Below are 24,002 nucleotides of genomic sequence, written 5' to 3' on the forward strand. Positions count from 1 at the left end.
TAACTGAAAAAAGAAAATGTTTCTTGGTCCAGTTTCTGATGCTTATGGAAAGACACAAAGTTAACATCCAGTAATGGATGTGATTTGAAATGTCGCCAAGTGCAATACTTCAGAAAAAAAAATACACTTAAGTAAAAGTAGCGCAAACAGTTATTTCCACCCTTGGTAGTGGTTCATGGTTTTATATTGACATGCAGTAATATACATCATAATCTGAAATCATCAATCTTTTTTCCAGTAACAACACCGTGTGGGGTTCGCTGGAGGAACCAGATATCATAAACACCAAGGAGTTTGAGGATCTTTTCTCCAAGGCCACACTGCAGCCAAAGAAGAAGCCTCTGTCTGACACCTACGAGAAGAAAGCCAAACCCAAGAAGGTAGATTGAGTTCTTTATTCTCGTTTTAGTATCTCCTTGACTTTGCAGATTCCCCTTTTCCTAGACTAATTTAAGAGAAAGCAGACTGTTGGAGCTCTCTGTGGAAACTGATAGGCGAGTGCTGCTGGACTTTCTATCCAATTTGAAACTGTCAGTGATAACAAGACATTAGTGCAATTAATCACATATTTATGTTGGTGTGTGGATGGATATCTTATGCATTTTTCTCTTACTTCAGCCCTCCGAGGGCCTTCATTGCAGGCTCCCTTAACTAGCCTCTTTTGAAAAGTTTTTTTTTTAACGTTGTCATGTTCAGTCATGAATCACAGCGAGAAATAAAACAAAGTGTACCAGGAAGAAATGGATTTTGATTCTCTTCCAGTCCTCCCCTGGACTGTTGCCTGCAGTTGCCAGGTCTTGCACCGGGTCAGCCCAGGCTATCAGTTTATAATGAGTTCACTCCCTCCTGGCTTTTCTAACCTAGCTGTGCAGGAATCCAATGCACTTGTCCAGAAGAATCAGCAGAGATCTTCCTTTTGTGTACGCTTTTGCTGTAATTAACATGCCACGGTGCCTAATAACTTTGTTTGTGCATCATGTTTTGCATTGAATCGACCCTTCACCCTATCTAGTAAAAGCTTACTAAGTTGATGTCAAGTCCAATGCTGCAACTCTGCACTTCTGCTGCGCCCACAGCTGTGTCAGCATTCTGGCTGCCTCATGGTCCTCAGTGTGGCGTCCAAGCAGTTAAAAAAATCGGCCACTGGCCCAGACTGTCCCCTCTAAATCCATACACATCCCCTATTCTGATCAATTTGGCAAGGCTCCAGGCCACTCCACAGGGCTACAGCATGTGTGTGTGTGTATGTGTGCTCTTCTACCCTTTGTCTCCATCGTAAGAACTCTCCATCCAGTCTGGTCACTCTGAAGCAGCAATTTGTTCAACATTTGATCCAAGTCAGACAGCCACCTCCAGACACAAACCCTGCCAACTGTCTCTTGTCTCTGCTTATGTCAGCCTGTAAGAGGTTTGACCCCACTAATGGTAACTCTACTGAAACCAATTCATATCACTCAAAAAACATCCCATACAGCATTTGCTTTGGCATTTTTTTTTGTCTGAGAGGAGATCCGGTAGTGTAGATGTCTGTGTTTGGACATTTTGTCCTCACTTTTTGCGATCGTGGAGAGTATATGGGTTTTGTGTTTGGGGTCAACGAGAGCAGTCGCAGCCCAGTTTTATAATTATAGAAGGAAACGCAATTGTGAAAGTGAATAAGCAGAGGCATGGTTGTCTTCAGCCCACTTGGCAGTCTGGCTCATTGGAAAGGTCAGCATCATAAACGTAACTTGTTTACTTCTTCATTTTTTTATCCCTAGAAGTTTATACTCCGGGTGAAACAGAAATCATCTGAATCATAAACTGATGAGCGCTTCCCAGAACTTCAACCGGCTGACCGCTGAGGGAGGAAGGAGGGAACAGAGGAGAAGGAAGGTGTACTGGAGGGCGAAGAAGTGACAGAGATTTCCAGGGGGGTATGAGGAGGAAGGGATAAGTGTGAGCCTGTAGCTTGACGATTCAGTTTGATGCCTTAAAAGTGTGTAAACCAAATTCAAGTCAACGATTCGCTCCAGTACTTTATCGATAAAACTAGTTGCAATTTGTAGTATTCTGTTAGACCTGCTCAGTGTTGTTTTTAACAGCCTTTTTTATGAACTGAAAAATAATTTGATTCAAACACTCCATACTGATTCGAGAGCAAAGTCAGAGTAATTCATTCTATTTATTTCTTTTATCAGATTGAACTGGCAGAATTTGTAATCGACGCATCAGTGCAATGAATGTCTCGTTACACTCCTAGTGAAGACTAAATGCCACTTTGTTAAAGAGAAATGGAATATACAGCAGCAGCTGATGCAGTAGAGTAAATGGGCAGTAAAGGGGCTGCGAGGAGAAATTGGATGGTGCAAATGGACGGGGGGATGAGAGAGTACAGAGATAACAGGGCAACAGCATTTTGTCATTTAGCCACCAAGCATCCACAAGGCGTGTGTGTGTGTGTGTGTGTGTGTTTTTGTTTATGTACTTGTTTGGGGAGGTTGTGTTTTAATTATGGTGTTTGTGCCTGCTTGTGTTTGTATACATGTATCCATGTGTGTTTGTGTGTTTGTACAGACACGTGCATATGTTTGTGTGTTATGTGTTTATGTGTGTGCATGTGTGTGTGTGTGTGTGTGAGAGACGATGGTGTGTCCTCTCACGAGTCGGTGCGCACTTGCTCAGAAAGTGTTGCCAGATCATGGTAACGCCACAGCCTGGGGCTTCTTCGTCCAGGAAGAGGAGATGAGTGGGAGAGAATGGAATGTGTGTGTACATTATGCATATGAGCCATTTCCCCGCTCTCCGTCAGCTCTCCACGCCAAAAGTTTTAACTCTGGGGATGTAGCCGATGCCTACACGAGTGAGTTAATCTTTATCATGTGTGCCATGCAAAAATCAAAGCACTTGTTTACTCTGGAGCCCTTTCTCTACGCTGATTACCATATCAAAGGCGAGGGGATGACATGGAGGAGAAGCCCTCTCCCTCCGCTTCTCCCACCCGTCCAGACCGGACCGGGGCCATAATTGCAGGCATGTGGCTTCAAGAGGCAAATGAAGATGGGTTGCTTGTGGGGGGCCTGCGAGCTTGAGAGGATGCGCGTGTTGGCGCATTCAGGGTGGGAGGAAGAGAGGATGGAGGGAAAGATGGATGGGGGTAATAGAAGAGATGAAGAAATCATGTGAGCCGTGGGGGCTGCTGAGTTCCGCGTGTGCACATATATGCACATCAGTAATACTGAACAGCAATTTCTTTGACCCACATAAATCAAGTATGCATCAAGTTTATACACTGTGCATCTCCTTAAATAAATAGTGGCTTTAACCGGTGTGGAATCATGGCTCTTTGGAAATGACTTATGAGCAATCATAGTGCGTTTATTAAATGCATTTTTGAAGCGCCGGCTATGACGTAGAAGAGTGGGCGTAAGATTAACACCGCTGGGTGAGGTAGAGTGTGCTGAGTGTATCGTAAGTTGTTGCTGATGGGAAGTCCTGATCCATTTGTTATTGTAACAGGCTCCCTTGTGAGGTTTCCAGATAGATAGTTAGACAGAAAATCAGCACAGAGCAGGCTGGATTCTCAGCCACGGCTGTGTAAACTGTCTGCTCTGCTCTGAACCTGCAGCGCTCGGCCCGCCTCGCCAAACATCAGCCACCTGCTGCAGCTCAAACCAGTGACACTCTTTCTATCACTGTCCTTTTTTATTTGCTTGTGTTGTTCTCTTTTTCTCTTCCCTTTCTCTCCTCTCCTCCTCTCTCTTTCACAAGTCTACATTATTAAAGTGTTTTTTGCTCTTTTAGTGTCCTCAGCTTAAATAACCGTCCCAAGAGAGATGGCTCAGTTCTCTTGTTGTCCACAGGAGGGAGCTGTTAGCTATTGTTGTCTACCTGACATTGATCTCAGCATCAGCATCGCAGGCAAACTCCTCACTCTGGATTTTTGCGTGTCTGAAGCCAAGCATCCAGCATCCAGTTGTCTTTTCTCATTAAGTTAACTGTATAGGCTAATTGGCAAGTTCTGGAGCCGCAGCAAGCGGGAAGGGCTCCTGCGCCACTTTTAGTGTGGCCCGTCCAAAGTGGTTAATTAGAGGTGTCGGGAAAGCCTGGTACTCTGGACAGACTTCTCAGGTCCCCAGATTGGGTGATCCCCAGTGATCCAGGTAATGGAGCTGGAAGCAGCATGGCACCCACTAACGCCCTGTAATGCAATACCCACTTCTAAGGCTTCTGCTCCCCAGTTCCCACTGGATAGCCCAGTAGCCGACCACGCCGTAATACCTAATGAAGAAGCCTGACACATTAACTTTTAGAGCAGGGCTTTACCTTGCCAAAACTGTCTCTGGCTTTATGGCTAATTCGGTCATAAGTAATTGTGACCATGTGTAGGCACAAATAAAAATCCTGTGAATTTATAGTTTGTTATAAAAGCCCTGCTTCTTTTTGCGTTGCTCTTCTAGACTATCCTTTTATGGTGCCATTTTTGCCTTTGTACTTTCACTGCGACTTGATATTTTTTGATTATATCACACACATGCTCTTTTGGGAATGAGAGGGCGTGCTTTTTTTGTGTGCTGAACGTTGCCCCCTGACTGATGTAACTTGACAAAGTGTGTCTCAGCCATGTGCGTGTTCACATTTCCCAGTCTCTTGCGTCATGGTGATGGGTTATGACAATGTGTGCTGATTAGTCTGGTCATTAGGGGTCAATCCAGAGGATTCAGTGACTGCGGCTTCAAGCACTCTGTCTCCCTCATCATCTATCATCTGCTCCCCAGCCTGGGAAGTGACTAAGTGATTTTTACCCGGCCTCTCAGGGCAGAAAATAACCCATAATTCACAATCTGTTCCCCAGGCTCTAGTCTGTCTATTGTACAGAAATTGTCAGTTGTTATCTTTGGCTCTTTCTTACATATATGTGATATGTTTTTTTAAATATGGAGTAATTACCCTGTCATCCTTAAAGCTGAATGTGAAATTAATTTTCTCAATTTTTTTTTACATCAATCTAATCTTGTCTCTGCCGTCACAATCTGAATGTAATGATGTGATTTTTCTCCTCTTAGATCATCAAGCTGTTAGATGGGAAGCGCTCGCAAACCGTTGGCATCCTCATATCTAGCCTGCATCTGGAGATGAAGGACATCCAGCAAGGTGAGGAATACCTTCTAATGCCAATATCTGTTTCTCAGCAGGACTGTCTGGCAGCATATGCAGTGTAGGATATCATTTTAATCTCTTTCTAGGAAGGCACTCGTATTTAGATTCAGCAGTAATAAACTGAATTTACGGTCCTATTTAATAATAAATTGCGGATGGCTCTTGATGAAATGCAGATGGAGTTATTTTTAGACATGAGATAGTAAGTCCTGCAGCAAAAGACAATTTCCTTCCTCTTGACATCCACTAATTTGTATGTATTAATTTGCGTTTCAAGTGGAACATGTACATTTTTTCCAGTTACCCTGGCGGTCAAACAAATGCCTTGATTTGTCAAAATGTGAGACGGCAACACTGGGATAAAACCGGCCTCTCAGCATTTCTGTCAGGCCGGTTGAAATCCCTCCTGCGCTGGTTAAAATCAAATTGCAATCTCCCTTAGAACACGAGCAGTGGAAGAACTGCATGGAATGATTGCATGCTTGTGTGCTCCTGTGGAAAATGCAGGCATGTGTGCGTAAGTGACTGTATGTGTGTAAACACATAATATGTGTGTTGGGGACAGCACAGACGGGCCAGAACTCGGTCTGAGCCTGGGACTGTGGCGGAGAGTGCCTGCCGCCTGCTAGTCTGAGCATGCGGCCAACAGATCTGTTTATTGTAGCCAGTGACGGTTTCCACAAGCCTAATGGGAGCGACACCCCGCTAATGATCTGAGTGTGTATAAACCCACCTTCCACAGTTAGCAGACACTGCGCTACCACATAAAACCACCTCAAATGTGAGCCAAACAGGCCGCCCGTTTTGTGTTGTGTTTTTTTTTTCCTCCTTCCCTTCGCTCCTTTTCTCTCTGTCCCTGTGTCAGTGTGTAGAGGTGGAAAAGGCCCAATAAAACGGCCTGCTCTCTCCCAGCATGAGTCCGCTTCCTTGCTCCTTAATGGGAGGTGTAGGTGAAATGGACAATTTGAATCTGACAATGAAGGACAACACCTTAATAAGCACTTCTAAGGGCCCTGGTCCCCTTCCTCGCCTGCTTGCCTGCCCTTTTTTGCCAAATTAAAAGGACATGGGACATGTAATGTAATTAGAGCCACTAGGGAGGGAGAGAGGGTGTGGAGAGAGCAAGGGAAGGGGGAGCTAGAGGAGGTAGGACTGTGGAGGGGGTCAACTTCACCCACCCGAGCGACTGGGGGACCTCAAGGGCCACCATGGTTCATGGGCGAAGGGAGGCTCTCCCCCGCACATCACTTCACCACACGCACACACATGCACGTGTTCACACACACAAAAAAAAACTTTCACATGCCCCACTTAAACTGCACACCAAAGCTGATGAGTGAAAAGTGGAAGGAGAGGGTGTGAGGCGGTTGGCAGGCAGGCTTTGATCTGTCGGTGTGGAGAGATATCCGGCTCCCCTTGGATCAGAGCGCTCCTGTGCACACCGACCCAGGCCCCCCTTTGGTGTGTGTGATTGACGGCTGCATGGCTGAGGGACTGAATAATCCACTCTAATAAGATGTAGGAAATGGACCTCCAGCGCTCTCTCTGTTCCAGACATTGGGACCACATTGACGGCTCCTTCACAACAGCAGGCTACACTGCAAGCAAATCTCCATTGTAGCAAGTAGTTGAGCATCACATTCGGTCTTAAAAAATAATTTTTCTGAAAGCAAGTGAAAAAATCTGCAAGTGGGATGAAAAATCTCGACTTGTTTCCATTGCAGTTTCACTTGTTTCAGGGTTTTTTTTTTTAGAAATATGTTGAAACAAGGCAGAATAAGGCAGGCGAGCCCACGAGTGTCAAGAAAATGACATCTTGCTCAAGAAAATTCTGAAGAAAAGATGATTCGCATTGCAAAAAAAGTGGGATTATATCATCTCCCTTTTCTTTTTTACTCATTTAGTTTCAAAATCCCATGTTAAAAATCTTGTGCATGTGTGTGTATGTGTATGTATGTGTATGTATGTGCATATGTATGTACATGTACATTGAAATGTACGTATGTGTGTATATTTGAAATGCATATAGCCTAGATGTTTTCTTCATTTCTGCATTTCCTTGATGTATGATGTATGTATTCCTCAATGCTAAGGTGCCTACAAAGAACCAAAGGATGTTAGGGGTAGGGAGATGGGAAGGAAGGGGATGTCAGGGAGTCATGTACTATATAGGAGACTGATGAGTTTGCATATGTATTATGTATGTTAAATATGTGAACCGACCTGTTATTAATTGTGGAAAATAATAAAAATTTGTTCACAAAAACAAAAAAAAATTGTTTTCTTTTAAACAAGTCTTGTTTAAAAGAAAACAAGATTTTTAACATCGGATTTTGAAACTAAATGACTTTTGCAAAGAGGGTCAAAATGGTAAACATTTCCTTTTTATTCAGAGACATTAAAGACTTAATAAATATGTCACTGCATGAATTTAAGCCTTGTACTTTTGTTGTTGGCTTGAATTCCTGACAGTGAATGTCTGGAAATCCTTAATTGTAATTAGTGACAGTGACTTGGTGACAGTGACAGCTCGCCTCATTTAGTGACTGATATGAGAACAGTTGGAGGCGTGCGGACCTCCTGAGCTGACACCAACCAGACGGCTGTCAGCTGATCCCGGAGCGCTGGAGCCATCCCTCCCATCACGTCCTCCTTCCCTCCTCCTCCTCCTCCTCGCTAAGCCATAAACCCGTGACACCTCTCAGACACAGAACAGGAGTCACTTTCTCTTTTCATGCAGCCGTTTATATCCGACCTTCCATGCTCGCTTTCTTCCAGTCACTTCCCCCCCCCCCCGCTTGTTGAATCTTTCTTTTTCCCTGCATTCTTTCTCCCTCTCCTTTGTCTCCCCCTTCCCTCCTCTTTCATTCTCTGTTTCTCACTGCTTCTCACTCCTCTCTCGCTCTCCTGCCCCACTCTAAAAATCATTACGGCTGGCTGTGGTGGTTCTAGCCATGGGCCCAGGGGTTAAGCAGTTACAGGCTTCCTGCTGTGTGCTGTGGCTAGGGGCTTCGTCCACCAGCCAGCCAGTCCCGCAGGAGAGCAGAGGAGCGTCAGTGCCGGCCCCGGGTCTGGAGACTCAGTCTGCCCTGGACGTCTGCCCCACAGCCTGGCCACACTCCCGGCTTCACCACCTCAAGCTAATATTCCCAATTACTCACTCTGATAGCTGTATAATTCAACTACATGGTATTTAAACGGCGTGTTTTGGTTGTTGTGCAGGTGTGGGGCAGTGTAAAAGTCATGCTTGCACAATTTGAACATTTTTTGCACCTTAGTTTTGATTGAAAGCCTTTGAATCTGAGTGGTATTTCCTTGCATTCATTGTACAACTTTCATTTAGAAGTGATTGCCTCCGAGTTCGTTTTTTCACTGCTTTCGTTTTTAATTTTCCATCCTCTGGACGGTTTCTATGTTGTTATTTCATTCGCCTACAGTATACATCAAAACCAGAGCTCACCATTGGGCTTGCCGCATATATAATTTGTTATTATCCGACGTTTTACAAAATTACAGAGCTATCATGAGTTTACATCCCTGATCGGAAAAAAAAACAAGTTTGTTCTTCAAAGCCTGGCAGCAGTTAAAAGGCAGCATGCCTTGGCCAAGATCTTATCCATTTATAAAACTGAATGCTTACAATTCATATCTTTACTGTTCCAGCTGTTCTTACTGTGGACAACTCTGTGGTGGATTTGGAGACCATTGAGGCTTTATATGAAAATGTGAGTATGTGGAAGAAGGTAGTTAATGAAGTGAGAAATATGAGGCTGTTCAGTAATCTGATAGCTGCAGAGAAACGAGAGAAGCCAAATTGTTTTTGTGCTCCATAGCCTGCAGCTTCTTTTCAGCGATGCCAGATTTGCGTTGGTATGTTGTGTCCTGCACTGCAACAATTGCAATTCCTGTACAGGTTCATCTGTAATTTTGTGATTCTCACAGAACATATTGAGTCCAATGAAAGCATTTTCTTGTTGTGGACTGTGTGTTGTGTGTTGTTACAGAGGGCGACCAGTGATGAGATGGACAAGATAAAGAGACACTATGAGACTTCCAAAGAGGATGAGGTGAAGTTGCTGGACAAACCTGAACAGTAAGAGAACTTCTACCAGTAGTTTAAATATTAATTTTACACTTAATACAAAAACATTGTAAAACATTAAAAAAAAAAAAAAAAAAAAAAAAAAACACTGGACTCATAAGTGACATGTGACTTTTATTAAAGAGCTCAACTTTGGTCCAGGTATTGATATTCACAGCTAATAGCTGACGTTTGAGGAAATATCATTATTTATGTGGCTGTAAAATGAGCTAAACGATTAAACCTGTTTCTTAGTTTTAGCATTAGATAGCAAAGCACAATCAGGCAATGGATAGTTTTATAATGTTCTAGGAAACAGGATGAAGTCACTCAATTATTAGTTTACGACAGGCAAACCTCGTGGATTTTTTCTGCAGTCCCCTCAGATAATTTAATTGCTCCTTGCAGCTAAACCATAATAAGAGGATGCTGGAAAAGTCAACACTTAAAGATGGTGGCATCATTCTTCTGTTGATGCACAGTAATTTGCAGTGTTTTATGTATTAAGTTGTTTTACCTCTTCTTTGCCTCGGTTACTTTGCTCAGCAGTGTTCCCACAGTCCCAAAATATACCATACAGAATGGGATCTTCCCAGTGCTAACAATGTATATACTGTATGTCCTGACTGCTAAAGGGTGTGTGTATGTGTGTGCACGTGTGTGCAAACATGACCATGCACATGCATGGATGTTGGTTGTGTAGTTCCCATCCTGTCAGGGTTAAGTAGTCCGGGCCAGTTAACGAGGCCCGGTCCCAGCGGTGCCGCTCAGCCTGGCCTTCCTATTTCCATGTTTGACCAGAGCTGTCACTACCGCTGCCTGAGTCATCCCTACTCAGTGTCTACCTCCATCAGCGGGCCCTAATCACACAGGATGTTACCGCTCCGCTCCCCTCCGACACGGCACTGTTTACATGAGTCGCCCCGCATCAGGCCAAAGCTACCTTTGATCAATCACTGTGCGCCGCTCAGTGCTTTCCCTCTCCCCGACCCCGTGGACCTTTCAAACCCAGCCGAGCAGCACCACTCATGACTATCAGCTGCCTGCCTGCCTGTGAACAGCAACACTGACTCAGCCGCCCTGCATGGGGAAGCACGGCCTGCCAAGGACCCAAAATAGTTCTTCCTGTTGGACATTTTGTTTAATTCTGTCATAACATATCACACCCCATTCTCTTCCACCTCCTCCTCCCTCTGCTCCTCCTCCCCTCCTGTTTTCCAGGTTCCTCTATGAGCTCTCCCAGATCCCTGATTTCTCAGGCCGGGCCCACTGCATCATCTTCCAGTCAGTGTTCCTTGATAGCATCTCGTCCATCCGTCGCAAGGTGGAGATTGTCTCCAACGTCTGTAAAGTAAGACCACCAAGGCACCACACACTCTTTGAGAAGGGAACTGTCATCATACTATCTAAAGGTTTGGCTAACCTTGAGGCCATGTGTGCGACTGTGTGTGTCCTTGTGCGTGTGTGTCAGGAACTTCTAGAGTGCAACAGTTTGCGGGATGTCATGGGTCTGGTTCTAGCCTTTGGGAACTATATGAACGGAGGGAACAGGACTCGAGGCCAGGCTGACGGCTTTGGATTAGAGATCCTCCCCAAACTGAAGGATGTCAAGAGCAGGGTAATCATGTTTTATCCTCTGACATTCACCCACACTGTAACATCTCAGCCAAACTATTAGAATTTAGAGGTAAATGCTGCTTCTTCATTAACCTCTGGCCGTTTCTCCACTCAGGACAATCGTATCAGTCTTGTGGATTATGTGGTGTCATACTACCTGCGTAATCTAGATAAGGTACGGTATTGTCAATCAATTTTAAAACGTCTTTTACTCAGGGATATTTGTGAGAATGGATGCTGATTGTCTTTGTGTTTGTTCCCTTATTCCAGCATGCTGGTACAGACAAAAGTGTGTTGCCACTGCCTGAGCCTCAGGACTTCTTCTTGGCTAGCCAGGTGAGGTTTGAAGATCTGGCCAAGGACATCAGGAAGCTGAAGATAGATCTGAATGGTAGGATATGCCTTTTTTCATCTCTCAGTATATTAATTTCCAGTCTGTGCATGAAGGGTTAAACTATACATGTCTGGGTTTCCCTAAAACATTTGAGTTCTTAGGTCATCGTTGCTTCATTGTAAATCAGTCCGTGTAATTATGTATGCTGTCTTCTTTCACCAAAGCAGTTAAATGTAAATGCACAATCCATGTACTTTTCCTGCACTATGCAGAGAGGTTTGAGGGTGTATTCAGGACCTTGGATGGCCTGAAGCAGCTTTTTCCAGTTTCCAGACATTGTATCATGCCTTAACAGCCGTATCATCATAACACCGCAACCTCTCCCCTTTCAAGACCAATGAAGGAGCAGGCCGCTGAAGCAGCATCTTAATTTGTCTGTCTCCGGGATATTTAAAGTGGGACTTGAATCCAGAAAGCAAATTCCAATGCCTTTGCGAAACATCGGAATGACAATTGTCGGGTTAATAGGCAGAATTACTTTTGGTGCTCCATGCTGACGGTGTCACGGGCGCCTAGCCAGCCAGCCAGCCAGCCAGTCAGTCAGTCTTGGCCAGGGCCATGCGGGGGTTAAAGGCGATGCCCCCCAGCGCCCCTGGTGTCTGTCGTTATTTAAATCAACCAATAATACGGCATATGAAAGCAATTAGATATGCTCCGCAACTTTCCCCTACGTTTTTTAGATCGCTGTTAAAGCCCTCTCCTCTCTGACCTGGGGGGAAAATACAAAGAGTCTACTAAAGTACCCAGACCCACCTCAAGCTGTCACTCATTTATTAGGAAAAATGGAAGACTTGAAGACAATAAATGCAACATAAGGGCCCTCGTATTTGATCTCCAAGTCTGGCACGGTAGTCCTCAGGGGTATTAGCAGCACAGGGCTAGCATTGAATTCTGGGTGTTTGGTGAACTCCACCTATGACTCCCACCATTTTTATCCTCTCCGCCAGCCGCCAGGAATAAATATTTATGCCTGGCTATTATAAACCAGCCTAAAGAAAGCAACTGGTCTTAATTATCATGCTAGCACAGATCACTTCCATCCACATTGTGAATAGTTTCTGACACTGAGCAGCCAACACTGAATCACACCGCAGTTCACTCCATTTGTTTGACTTGGAGCAGGCAAGTCAGGCTTCCTCCCCCCGGCTGATCCCAAGGTGGAGACGGCAGTAGTTGGCACTGTCTTGCCCCCCGGCCCTCTGGTCAAGGGTCAGGAGACTTTGCGTTCGCACACCAATAAGGAATTAATTTCTCCCCGCTTAGCCCCTTCCATGTAGTAGCCACTGACAGTATTTGTGTGCATGTGTGATGTTTGCGCTTCCATACACATCTCAGCGCGCTGTATTTGTGTTTACAGGAACTGGAGTGCGAGCATAATAGCGTGTGGCTGTGTGTGCATGTGTGTGTGTGTGTGTGTGTATATGTGTGTGTGCAGTGTCTAGTCAGAGGCGATGCTGAGGAACGGGTCAGAGTCCCCGTCCGCTTGGCTGCCCTCTCCTTCACTGGCTTGTGCAGAAACATGATCCTCTTTTGATGGGGCTTCCTGTTTGGGGAGAGGGTGATGACCTCTCTCTTGCTCCTCTCAGGGGGAGAGGGATGAATGGGAGGGCACAGGGATCTAAGCCTACTGTAGGATTGAGGCTGCACTCCCACAGAGATGAATATCTTCTATTCTACTGCTGCCACAGCTCATTTGTTGACATGCAGGTATCGCTGGTCAGTCAACTTGAAATCCACAAACAAAACTAAAGATTAGGATTATCTAAAGAAAAAAACTTAAGCTTTTCTGCTCAAACTGTAAGCGGTGGTAATTTCATTTCATTTGTGAGTGTGTGCTCTTTGTAAAAAGTGGTATAGTATTACCAGAGGTACTCCTGAGGAGCAGCGGTGTACATTAAGATCCCTTTAACTGCCAAGTAATTGGGCCGGACAGCGAGGCAGGGATGCTACTGAATGAAATAGGATTGAATAAAAAGGAACAGTCAGAGCTCATTTGCTGCTCAGGGGAGTTTAGTGTTTCACAGAAGGCCTGGCCCAGGTTAGGCATTCATCACTGTGGCAAATCAGACAGTGTCTTGATTTTAAATGGCCTTTAATGTCACGTCCAGGCATGGCCTTTAGCCTGAAGTCTGTTTTACGACGGAGGCTCCGCTCAGAATCCCACGTGTGAAGTCGAGTGTTGAGGTTCCGCCGCCGCCGGTTCAACTCGACAAGACAGAAAACCTGCAGCATGTGTTGTACATGTCATGGAGGGGGTGCAAATTATCTGGTATGATTCATAAAAAAAATTGCAATAAGTATCTCTTAACCTCCTTAACCCTACCGGTGCCACTGGTGGATTTGTCGTTGACGTGTGGTTGAACTTTTATCAAACCCTCAGAGTTTTATTTTGAGTTCTAGTTGAAATACCAAGGATTCCAAAGATGCCAAATATGTCCTGCTGAATTACAGTGAAATGTGTATAAAATGATGCACAAGACATGTAGATGTTTTCTATATGATGTAATGAAGCCGCCATAAACCAGCGGCATCTTGGCTTTGAATATTTCACACAGTGTAAGGGTGATGCAGCTTCGGTGAAGTGTTGCAACCAGCAGATGCAGAATAAGTATGTGATGCTGTGGTACAATAGTGAGATTTTTTTTTCCCTAAATTTCATGCTACCTAAGGGGACATTTAAGAGGAAATCAGAGGAGTTGATGATGAATCAAATCTGAAGGCATACCGATAGTGAATATTATCAGTGAATCAAATGCTTTAGCAGTATAGCACTGCAGAGATCTCTTCTTATGTTAAACCAGACCACTCGGATGCTGGGCCACAAGAATGATAAACAGAGACAAATGCAGCAGTATCATCTTGATTCCATCATAAGCTATTCTTGTCATGCCTCCCAGTGACATTTTAATGCCCCCTGCTTCCAAATCTGAACAAGAGGTCATGTGCCATCTCATCTCATAGGTCCTGGCTGTTGTTTCTCCCTGTCGTCACAGTGTCCTCCAGCACCATGTAGGAGGTGGGCTGCAGTGATGAGCTTGGACTGATACAGGTTGATTTATGAGAAGTGGAAAGGGGAGAGAGGGTCTTACCTTTCCCTACCAAGGCGGCCTCATCGAGGGGAAACAGAAGGCTTTGTCCTAGAGAGAGGGGAGCCGGAGGGCTGACAATCCGCTGGGATTGTATATAACTGGGGATTAGTGCAAGAATTCCACATCGCAGGTATAAATAACTGGAGTAGGAACAGTGGAGGTTTAACCTCCGATGGACGGTACAAAGACGATAAAATATTTTCCAAGGCATGTCCAAAGATGTGATGTGGGTATTTTATAACAGGCCAAGGAGGCTCAGAAAAGACTAAGGCCAGCACCATATATTTATTACACAAGATGAAAAGAATTATGGTAATATTTGAAAGCACAGTTCAGCTGCCAGTTCATCTCTTTTAGCAACTTTGTGCAAAAAAAAAAAATGAATCACACAAATGTCTTTGAAATGAACTGGTGTGAATAATGATTAAGCTGTGGTGGATATCAGACTACAGTCTATTCTCATGTGGTTATGTGTCTCTTGTCTGTCTCTGTTTGTCTTGCTCCATCCCTCCCTCACGTTGTTGTGTTCACTTGTTCACTCTCAGTGCTGGCGCTGCTTCATCACAATCCAGGCCTACAGAGACGGGAGGTGGGGCGGCAAATTGTGGTGGCATTTTCTGAGACAAACATTCATCAGTCAGCTAGCACCATCATCGTGTGGCTTTCCACAAGCTCTTCATCCAGTGTTTGTGTAAAGAAATTTCTTGAATCCACATTACAATTGGGCTTTGTCTCAGTGGGCTGTGACTTCCTGGTAGCTGACATGTGGGCTGTGGTAAAATAGTAAACACATACTGACATCGAAGTCACCCATTTGACAAACCGCGTTGGACAAATCCTGGAGCAGAAGTCAGACTTGTACATTGGGTCATCTGCCTTGACATCTGCATTTTTTGATGGCTGGAAGTAATATGCAGCTGCAGTGCCACTTATGCTGTAGTTGATATGATATCAGTGTTACCAGTGAACAAACAAACAAATGGCAAAATAAAAAAAATCTGTCATTTGAATAATTCTTGGGGGTAGACCTCATCAAACATCAGCATCCAAATTCAAAAGAGTCCACTTCCTATAACCTGATCTGCTGCCCGGTGGTGCAGCTCTGACTCTCTGTGGTGGAAACTGCTCCTTTGTGGCTAGACAGCTGGACAGGAAGCACAATAAGACACACCACTCATCCAGTAGCAGAGGGCGCAGACTGTAGTGTCATTGATGATGAATTAGAAATCAGCTGATACAGCGTCTCTGCCGCAGCAGTCTTGAGCAAAGCAACTATATGGTCAGTTAATTTCACCGCCGCTGCAAGGGAGAATTATTTTCACTTGAGGCGTGTGGGTGGTTTGACATTCAAAGGCACATCTTGTGCAGCTGCAAGGTTTGAATCATCCCCCTTATATTTCTATGCATTTTCTTGTCATTCTCCACTGTATATAGTACATCAGAGCAGCAATTACATCTTGAGTTGTTTTTATTTATGACATTAAAATATGTCAGAGTAGCACCTGCTCCTGATTTCTCTTTCCCTTTTCCTGGAGAAGTTTCTGACGCTCTTTGAGAAAAAGAGGCAAAGGTCCATTACAAAAAAAAAAAACTGTGTGGGTTCAGTTGTGGCCGAGGGAGATCATGAAATTGCAGAGACAAGACTCTAAAGTTAAAGGTCTTCCTCCTACCCTGATATATGACATCAGTCGTTCACTTTTATACACTTTCCCCTGAAAATGCATTGTCACTCAAAACAATTGCCCAAACTCGAGCTTTTAGTTTTTATTCTTTGCAGCTGCTGTTTTTTTGTGGGCTTCCTCCTTGTGGCCTTTGCTGTCTGGACCACATTTGGAAGAGAGCCGCCTCTAAATTGTAGAGTTGGTGTTTTGAACACTGTTTTAATGGGTCCTTTTGAGTTGGGGGATTTCTAGTAAGGAAATGTGGTTTGTCCAAACAGGATATTTTGTTTGTCGTGTCTGTATGGTTGCTGTTTTTTTTTTTTTTTTGTTTTGTTTTTTTAAATACAGATTACTTTATTTTATACTGATAACCACTGGCTCTCACTCAGCCAACATCTTGGAATACAGACATTTTGGCTCTGTGAAATTATTTCACAGTTTTAATGAGCAGACATTGTGTTCGCTCTTTCATTTCTTTAAAATCAGACAATAAGTGAAAGGTGTGTGACACAAAGCGTACCGTGCCGCAGGTGTAACGGCTCGGCTGCACGGAGGTGAGAGCCAAACGCAGATCTAAAAGCAGCGAGGCAGTGAAATGAGACTGCAGCCTGATCCCGTAATGATCTTGTTGTGTTGCAGAGCTTTTTTAGCGATGCAGTCATAAGCAACTGAAGGTATTTACTGCAGCCATTAATGACTTAGAGGTTGGAGGAATGTGCCAATGTTGTTTCACCAGGCGTCTCTGCATATAGCATCCCACGCTCATAGTTGAGAGGAAGTGGAGGTTTGGCTGGAACGGGTTCAGTCATGCCTGTTTCCTCTGAGCTTGTGTGAGCTGGGTCATTTGGCACCACAAACAAACCCCATTCACAAACAGCAAACAGATCTGCTGCATGTTTCATTACGCCTGCATGTACAATCAAGTCTGAAGGCAAATGTAAACTTCCATGTGACTTGACACTGCCTCTGATTAGCGGCACTGAAAGAGTTGGCATTGTTTATTCCTGAAATTAAGATTCAGCTAAATTTCCTTTTACTCCTATTTACTCCTATTGTTTTGGGGGCAGATTTAAAAGTTATTACAGGTATTTGTGTTTTACATTTCAGCCTCTTTACTGGCTGGACCTTACTGTAATGTACTCTGTCCTCCATGTATGTACATTTTGAAAATAGCCCAAGCTTGTTTCGGATGATTGCCACCCACTGTAAAAACAACCTGGATGGAACATTTTTTTACAATTCACATGCTATCTTTTAATCAATTTTATCTCACCAGTCTCTTATTAACTTCATAACAAGGTGCTTGACCTGTAATGTCCCAAATTAATTCTTTTTGTTTTTTCTTTCTACCCCCTTAAATCACCCATTCCCTAAAAGAGGCATTTCTGTTCTCTCTGCTCTCCCCCACCAGCGTGTGAGAAGAATGTGCAGAAGGTGTGTGCGAACTCCTCAGAGGAACACCTGCAGCCCTTCAAGGAAAAGATGGAGGCCTTCGTCTCTGCTGGTAAGTGAAGCTGTTTCTGTTTGTAACAAAATCAACAGCATTACAAAGTAGAATCCATGACATTTTCATATAAATGAAAAGGATTTTTTTCAGACTATTCCTGTCACCAGTAGATATAAGACAATATCGATTCAACTTATAGCCAGTTCTATCCCAGGAAAAATCCTCTGACACACAGGAAATGATGCCTTTCCATTTTCCATTTTCTTTTTTCTTCTTCTTTTTTTTTTTTTGTAAAGGCAAAAGCAGTTTGTGTGTGAATAAACAGAGGGAATACTGTGTAGTTGGCATGAGCAGTAATACCTATGGAAAAACAAACAAAACAAGGAAAGATGATGGCAAAATAAAAATAAAAAATCTAGAAACTCCCAGGTTACCACTCCAATGCAACGCAGTAACTCAATGACATCTCTCTATGCCACAGCTGTAGTGGCAACTTATAGCAAAAGAAGAATGACAGTCTGCCCACTTCATGGACATGGAGATTAGAAATCATATTTGATGGGTTAGGGTTAGGGTTAGCGACACTAAATATACAATATTTCTAACCCCTCCCCCTCCTGACACCATTAGACTCTTTTCAGTCAAGGTGAGGGATGAGTTGTCTAATCCTCTCCCACTCTCTTCAAATCATGACCCTCAAATTCTTGTCACTCGATAATAATAATGGATCCTTTCCCTCAGCTCAGCTCGTAATGTGGCCTGTCACGTTACCTACGGTGTTGTGAAAGAGCTCAAAGAAAATTCCACGTGTCTTCAAAGATGAAACATTCTTTCGGACCGACAATTTACAGCTGAGCGGATCGCCATGAAACCGAGCTAACAGAGCTAGAAAAGCCCCGATTTCCTCCAGAAACGCAGCGTGACACTTTTAAAAGTGCAAAGGTATAATTATGCTTTTTGCCTCGTCAGGCAGTCAGCTGGGTGGTGCAGAGTGTGTGTGTGTGTGTGTGTGTGTGTGTGTGTGTGTGTTTGTGTGTACATGTATGTGCATGAATCCACATTTGCGGTTATGCGTCTGTGTGTGTTTGTTCTTGCTGGGAGAGGGCGTCTCGGTGCATTGTAAGACAGCATGAGGACAGAAGTCTACAGGCCTGTAGAAGGGATCACATTGCCTCTAACATGGTTCTCATGTACTCCTGGCTGCCATAAAGCTGGCAGGACATCCCTGGCTGTGGCCTTGTAAAGGCTGGCTGGCCTCAGTGGAGCGGGGCTGGGGACCACCATGACAGGGGCAAAGCTACACCCTGTGATCATCCTGCCCTCTGTCTCCTACCTGCCCAGGTCATGGTTGCTCTCCTCAGTGCAGTGGCTGCCCCATGCTGTGTTTCAGGTTTCCCACAACTCTTTACAATCCTCATCAAGTTTGTGGATTTGAGAAAAATAAATGAAGGCCTTAAAAGTGTTTGAAAATGTAATGATGGCCTTGGAAGTACTTGAGATGCAGCACCCAAAGTCTGCAGGTTATCACTCTCTGAGGAAAACATAGCAAATGGAGATCTGCAGTTTTGAAATGAATGATTTTGAATGTGCTCTTGATGACTTTCCACGATCATGAGGAAAAAAAAAAATATGAAAAAACCCAAAACATGGCAATTTTGAGTTGTTGTTAAATTTGAATTTATGAAATTTGAAGTTATGGAAAGTCTGTGAAGTCCCTCTAAGTCATTACATAATTCAAAGAGTGTCTGACCCCTGCTACAACTAATTGATTAAGCCAATTCCCAGTTCCTTAGCTTTATGATCACAAAGAAAACATAAAGGAAAGGACAACACACAATCTCCTGCCACATCTGATACTGACTTTCAAAAGGGCCAGCAAGTCCAGGCCATGATTACTTTTGTTCATCAGGAACTGAGAGCTAAACTCTAAGCTGTATGTACCAGGCCCCGCGTGCTTGTGTAACCAAAGCTTTATTATATACAGAAACTTCCCCTCTATTTTAGCACATGCCATTAGGGGAAGCTAATTTTGTCACAGAGGGATCCATTTGTTTCCTCCTTGAGCCTGTTGTCACATCAGTAGATCCAGCAACGCCTCCCTCATCCATCAAGCTCTCACCATCCCTGTCACTGGGTAAACAACAGACATGCTGCCAACACTGGTGGATTCAAATGTTGCCAGTTTGGTGGGCACCTGCTCCCAGTCTCCGTCCTGATGGTTTTGCATAGATACCACAGGGCAAGGACCAAAATTAACCTGTTGGGTGTGATTGGACATCAGCGGCAGGACAGCGGGGCAGCATCAGAACCTCTTTTGTCTTTCCAAAGTCTTAGTGACAGACCAAAGCACCGGCACCGCACCACACGAGGACGTCTGCTGTTTGACCACTTAAAGGGCCAAATCGCCCGTTTCACTTGCAGCAGGCCACGGGATGATGAAACAACAGACTCTCTCTATAAAAGATTCAGATGAAATATCTCACATGGAGATTGCAGCAATATGTTTGTGGTGCAGAGTGAAAATTTGTGGGCTGGCCATGCTGTCCAGTTATTGAAAAGATGTTTATCGCTGCATACCAAGTGTGTGCCAGCATCATATATTCTTCTCGTGGTCGCAGCACCAGTGGAAATCTGCCATGACATTGTCCTACTTAGTTTATCCACCTTAACTGTTTTTAGTGCTTGGACCCTCCCTTGAGCCTTGGTCAATATCACAGAATATTTGAAAGGTTTTAAAGCCGCTGTGGTTGCCACTGGCTACAAAATGGCATCGGTTAACAAAAACACATCTTGAACATAAACTTTCCAGTGGAATACTTGTAAACCCTTCTTTCATAAACAGCATTCCTGTAGCAGTTGCCCATGCTTTGGGAGGAGCGGTGTTTAATCATTGTTCGTTATGATTCCATGACTTCAAAAGGCAAAACAAAGCAACGTGGTTCTCGCATAAAATAGCGGTTAAAGCTCTTGAACTCTCACTCTCACGCGGTGAAAGTGAATTTCTCACTCAGCTTAATGCTCGCACAGCTTACCGCAGTATGTGTACCTCATGTAGAAGATATTTCATATTGCCAATGTTAAAGGGGCAGTTCACCCAAATGATAAAACTTCCCTCATGGTGCAGTCTATACCTCCAGATAGTTTATGTGTGATTTGATGAGGTTTCCAGTCTGCCACAATCTTCCTATTTCTCCCGGTACAATGAGAGAATTTATTGTGGAGCTCAAGCCATCAAAAATGTGCACGTGAAAAACTCAGCAGCAACAGCACTGGATGCCTCATAATGCATACCACCACAATAACGATGGTATCACGATGCGGGCCATTCTGCATTAGGCGCTATATTGTAAGATGATCAGCTGTGATGTATTGCAATATCTATATTTGAGGAAGAAAAACAGCCTGGAATTTTCCAAAAAGCAGGAATCAGTTATGTTTTTCAGTGTTTTAATCTGCACAGCGACTGTAATGTGAACATGACAGAATAGGAGCTCAAATGTGAATCTGTGCAAATTAAGTTGAAAACTCAAATACCGATACTTGGGACGACAAGTAATAAATAATAAATAATAAATAATAAATAATGTATTATAAGGGATATATTGCATTATGGATTTATTGTTCCACCTCTTGAGCATACTAAGCTCTTCCCCATGCTCGATTAGGGTACACACATTGTGTAGCATTGGCCCATATCCCAGCTCTAGCTCCCCCTCAGCCTGTGGAGAAGCTCACAGCAGAGCCTGCAGGTGAACCCAAACGCCCCGCACTCTGCCTCTTAAACTTTCCTGTGTGATCTTACAGGCGACACCTCCAGAATTCATGGATCCGCTCTTTTCCATTTACCCGTGACTCCTTCCCTGCCCTTCTCCCCTCGTTGTCGCTCCTCTTTTGAACCACATCCCCGACGCACTACATCTCAGCCATTATTGTTTCTACTTGAGAATGATTTATGAAGTGCGGATATGCTGGACTTGAGTGTTAATCTGATCTCACTCACTTCTTTCTGTAGTGCTTCTTTGTACTTCCCCTGCAGCTTATTTCTCTTATTGAGGAGCATGATTCTTCCTCTCCTTCAGAACAGTTTATTTAGGCTGAACTAGTAATAATAAAAAAGCCTCCCAGATCAGACAATAGTGGTTTCAAGATCACCGGTCGACCACCTATCTGCTTCCCCTTTAATAGGAGCTCTTTGAAACCTCTGGGGACATTTTGAGACGCATATTTTTCAGTGCTGCATACACGCCATGACTAATTGAAAACAAATTCTTCCCTTTAATCTTAGGTTGTGTAATTTTCATTTTTTCAGCTCTCGGAGGAAATGCGTGTCTCCTCACATCCTCACACTTTCTTTCTTGTCAGTGACTCAGAGCCTCGTCACCAAAACTGCACTCATCCAGATAATAAAATGTGTGCAACATGCAGCATTTACAGGTAACCGTTATCCAGGAAACCTGTTTTGGTGGAAGTAATTTGTCACGATAAAGTCTTTGAGATACCGCCGACTGCACTGTTAGATAGATGACGTCGGGAGAAAGACACTTCACTGAGGTTCCTAAGCATCCCCACCGCACCGCTCGCCATCTCCTTTCTTATCTGGCTGCAAGGTAAAGCAGTGGTTTGGAAAAGTGTGTCAGAATTTTAAAACCCTAATTTATTGTCCCTCTCAGCATGCGTGTCTCATAACTTTCTAGTTAGCCACTACTGGTTTCATGTTTACACAGAGTGGAGGAAGAGAAACTTCACACATCCTTTCACTCAGGGCCAATCTCTCCCTCTCTTTCTCCCTCGCTCTTTCTTTCCCTCGGTCTCGCGGCGGCAGTGCCACCTCTGCACACACTTGCACCAGAGGGGTACCTCAGGCGCCAGCCTAACCCCCACTGAGACTAACGCCATTGGTCACGGCCCTCTCCTCTGCTCCCTCCTACTCTCTTACCCCTCCGCCCCCCCGCCCCAGACATGTCCACCCCCTTCATTAGGTTTACCTCAGCCCCATTGCCCACATACATGTTTAAAAAAAAAAGAGTACAAGGAAAAGGGGTGGTTTGTTGGAGGCTTAAGCTCACCCTCTCCCAAAAGACCCCCAAACCTGCCTTTGAACAATTTTTTGGAGACTTCCCCCTCTTAAATCTTCAAGTGGGAAAGGTCCCCCCATCATTGTAAAAAGGATGAATCTGGAAAAATGCAATAAATCTGAGATCACAGGCACTCTCTGGCCCTAGATAAATTCTTGCACCTCAGCCTGGCCCGCCGCACACATCTGCCTTGCATTTAGACACTTTTACATGGCAGGAGTCCACAGGAGCCTTCAGTTCCCAAGCCTCGCCGCTCAACCCTGCACCCCTGCTTCAGCTCCCCTCAGAACATGCACATGTAGACACGTGCATACACACACATACATATATGTATACACACACACACACTTCCAGCACACAGACCACCACTCCCCACCTCAACCTCAGGCATTTCAATCTCGCATTCCCCTGCATCAACACTCAAACAGAAGCACGTCAGACTTTACAGTGTGCTCCACTGACACTACCATAACACACCCGCTGCATCATGGACATCTCACACTCTCCTCCTCTACACTCTTCACCTGAGGATGCAAGGCAGTGCTAATGAACACAGCGCCCCCTTCTGGACTCCACCCAGCAGTCGTACCAGTGATTCAGACTCAACCTTCAATGGTTACCCTCAGCTCACCTGCTAAGATAAATGTTTTTTTTTTTTTTTTTCTTCTGGTTATCCGTGAGCAAGCCACAACCACAAACCTCATAATCTGCCCCATTGATCTGTTTCTTGATTGTTAATTCACTTTGTTTTTTGTTTTTTTTCCCCCAGCTCGAAAGGAGCACACAGCAGAGGACGACCAGCTGAAAGCCGCACAGAAAAGGTAGGTAACCTCCGTACTGATCCCCAGCCAAAATGCATTCAGAATTAGAAAGCCCAAATATCATATCTCTTTCTGCAGATTCCATCCCTCAGCGGTATCTCAGTGTTGTGGCTGTGTTGAGCTTCCTGAAAAACACTCGGGAATGCTGCCAAGTGTTATGGATGGCAAGCGTCATGCAGTAGTCATTGGTTATTTAGCATCCTTCACGTAGATAACCTTGCTAGCAGTAATGTATGCCATTTGTATAGCCGTATGTGGTTATTAGCGCAGGGGCCTCTCACACAACAGACATATAGACAAGCTGTCCATGCCTACCACAAACAGCAGTGCTTCGCTTCACATGCATACACAAGATGCGGCGTACTGTGTGTTAACACTGAACGCACTGTGCTTCCTCCCCTGCAGTTGCTATCATTCTTATCTGCCATGTTTCATGCAGAAAACTCCCCAAGAGTTTTTTGAGGCGTCTGATTTATAGGCGTAAGACATACTGGCAGCCGCTTAGCTCGTGTTTGAGCGAAATCATATCTGGAACATTTCATATTGGAAAAAGATGGTGGAAAGGACAAACAAAGCAAATAGATTATTTTTGCCTTGTTTGGATAGAGAGCGGAATTGTTTGCTTTAAATCGTAACTCTCCCACTTCCAAAATAAATCATGAAAGCAAAAAAAAAGGC

General features: G+C 44.3%; 1 protein-coding gene across 2 annotated transcripts in view; it reads left to right on the plus strand.

Moving 5' to 3' along the window:
- LOC115380700 (formin) overlaps positions 1-24,002 on the plus strand; it is a 55,537-nt gene that overhangs the window by 25,392 nt on the left and 6,143 nt on the right. For both annotated transcript variants that reach the window (XM_030081868.1, XM_030081867.1), the window contains 10 exons: positions 239-380; positions 5,046-5,133; positions 8,803-8,864; positions 9,144-9,232; positions 10,442-10,571; positions 10,692-10,838; positions 10,953-11,012; positions 11,108-11,228; positions 17,393-17,485; positions 23,273-23,324. In XM_030081868.1, coding sequence (XP_029937728.1) covers positions 239-380; positions 5,046-5,133; positions 8,803-8,864; positions 9,144-9,232; positions 10,442-10,571; positions 10,692-10,838; positions 10,953-11,012; positions 11,108-11,228; positions 17,393-17,485; positions 23,273-23,324 — 984 coding nt within the window. The remainder of the gene's footprint in view (positions 1-238; positions 381-5,045; positions 5,134-8,802; positions 8,865-9,143; positions 9,233-10,441; positions 10,572-10,691; positions 10,839-10,952; positions 11,013-11,107; positions 11,229-17,392; positions 17,486-23,272; positions 23,325-24,002) is intronic.

The sequence above is a fragment of the Myripristis murdjan genome, chromosome 22 (assembly GCF_902150065.1).
Source record: "Myripristis murdjan chromosome 22, fMyrMur1.1, whole genome shotgun sequence".
NCBI classification, from domain to species: domain Eukaryota; kingdom Metazoa; phylum Chordata; class Actinopteri; order Holocentriformes; family Holocentridae; genus Myripristis; species Myripristis murdjan.